General features: G+C 53.9%; 1 gene segment (V, D, J or C); it reads left to right on the forward strand.

Moving 5' to 3' along the window:
- Positions 1-390: 390 nt before the first annotated feature.
- LOC130024358 (immunoglobulin heavy variable 4-30-4-like) lies at positions 391-833 on the forward strand (the record flags this gene model as incomplete). The annotated part of the segment is given in 2 exon segments: positions 391-436; positions 517-833. Coding segments are annotated over 2 exon segments (363 nt in total), but the record flags the coding sequence as incomplete, so codon positions are not given.
- Between the last annotated feature and the right edge of the window lie 425 nt (positions 834-1258).

Genomic DNA, 1258 nt, shown 5'->3' on the forward strand with positions numbered 1-1258 from the left:
AACAACTTGAAAACTTCGGTGTTTAATTAAGGGAAACAAAGTTTAATTTTAGAGTTGCTGAGAGATAGAAAAAAGAAAATGTGAGCTAATTAGGGAATTTTGATCCTTTCATCTTCTCTGATTATGAGATGAGTAAGTCATGATCCCCCATGACCTGTTTTAATGTGCCCCATTGAGCAGTGCTCAATCCACCAGACAGGGTGTGTGAGTTCAGTACCCAGTGGGACAAGGGGGTTCAAGGTAAGAAAGTTTCCCCTTATAACAGACTTGGTCACCTCATGCAAATCCTTCTCAGGCCTTGGGATCAAATGCTCTCTGGGCTGTGGAGCTCACAGCTGTCTCCTCACTCAGGGCTGAGTCTCTGGGGAAGGCAGAGCTGTGGTCAAGAAGATGATTCCGTGGGGTCTTCTCCTCTGCCTGGTGACAGTCCCTCAGGGTAAGTGTCTCAGATGTGACAGGGTCTATGGGAGGGAGTGACTGCAGGGACTGACAGTGACTGATTCTCCGTGTCCCCAGGTGCTGTGAATGCTCTGACCCTGCAAGAGTCGGGTCCAGGACTGGTTGCCCCCTCCCAGACCCTATCCCTCACCTGCGCTGTCTCCGGATTCTCCATCACAACCAGCAATTACTGCTGGAACTGGATCCGCCAGCCCCCAGGGAAAGGCTTACTCTGGTTGGGGCAAATATGTGCTAGCGGAAACACCTACTACAGCCCGTCCTTCAAGAGCCGTGTCTCCATCGCCAGAGACACGAACAAAAACCAGTTCTCCCTGCAGCTGAGCTCAGTGACCCCCGAGGACACAGCCGTGTATTACTGTGCTAGAGACACAGTGAGGGGAAGTCAGGGGGAGCCCAGACACAAACCTGCTGAGACAGGCTGGGCTGCAGGGCTCTCCAGGGCCACCAGAGGGCGCTCAAGACTTAAAGGGGCACAAGGACCAGGAGGGTTCAGGCCCACAAAGGGAATCCTAACAGCACAGTAACTAACCCAAACTGTACTCAGAGTGACCGCGGGGTCACACAGGGGTGCCTGCCCTGCCATCACTCACTCCAAGGACAGGTCCATTCTCAAATCTCCCGCCAATGTCTGTACCAACTTCCTCCAGAGTCTCACACTTCCTGCACCACCCCCTGTTTCCGCCCAGCCATATGGGGATGAAGGTCTCTGACCCTCCCCGCAGTGACCCCGGACACTCCTCTCCTGTCTGCTCCTGGAGAGTCTCGATTCCCGTGCTCAGCGACACCCAGAGATGGGCTC

Source organism: Sorex fumeus, unplaced genomic scaffold, assembly GCF_029834395.1.
Source record: "Sorex fumeus unplaced genomic scaffold, SorFum_2.1 ptg000028l, whole genome shotgun sequence".
NCBI classification, from domain to species: Eukaryota; Metazoa; Chordata; class Mammalia; order Eulipotyphla; family Soricidae; genus Sorex; species Sorex fumeus.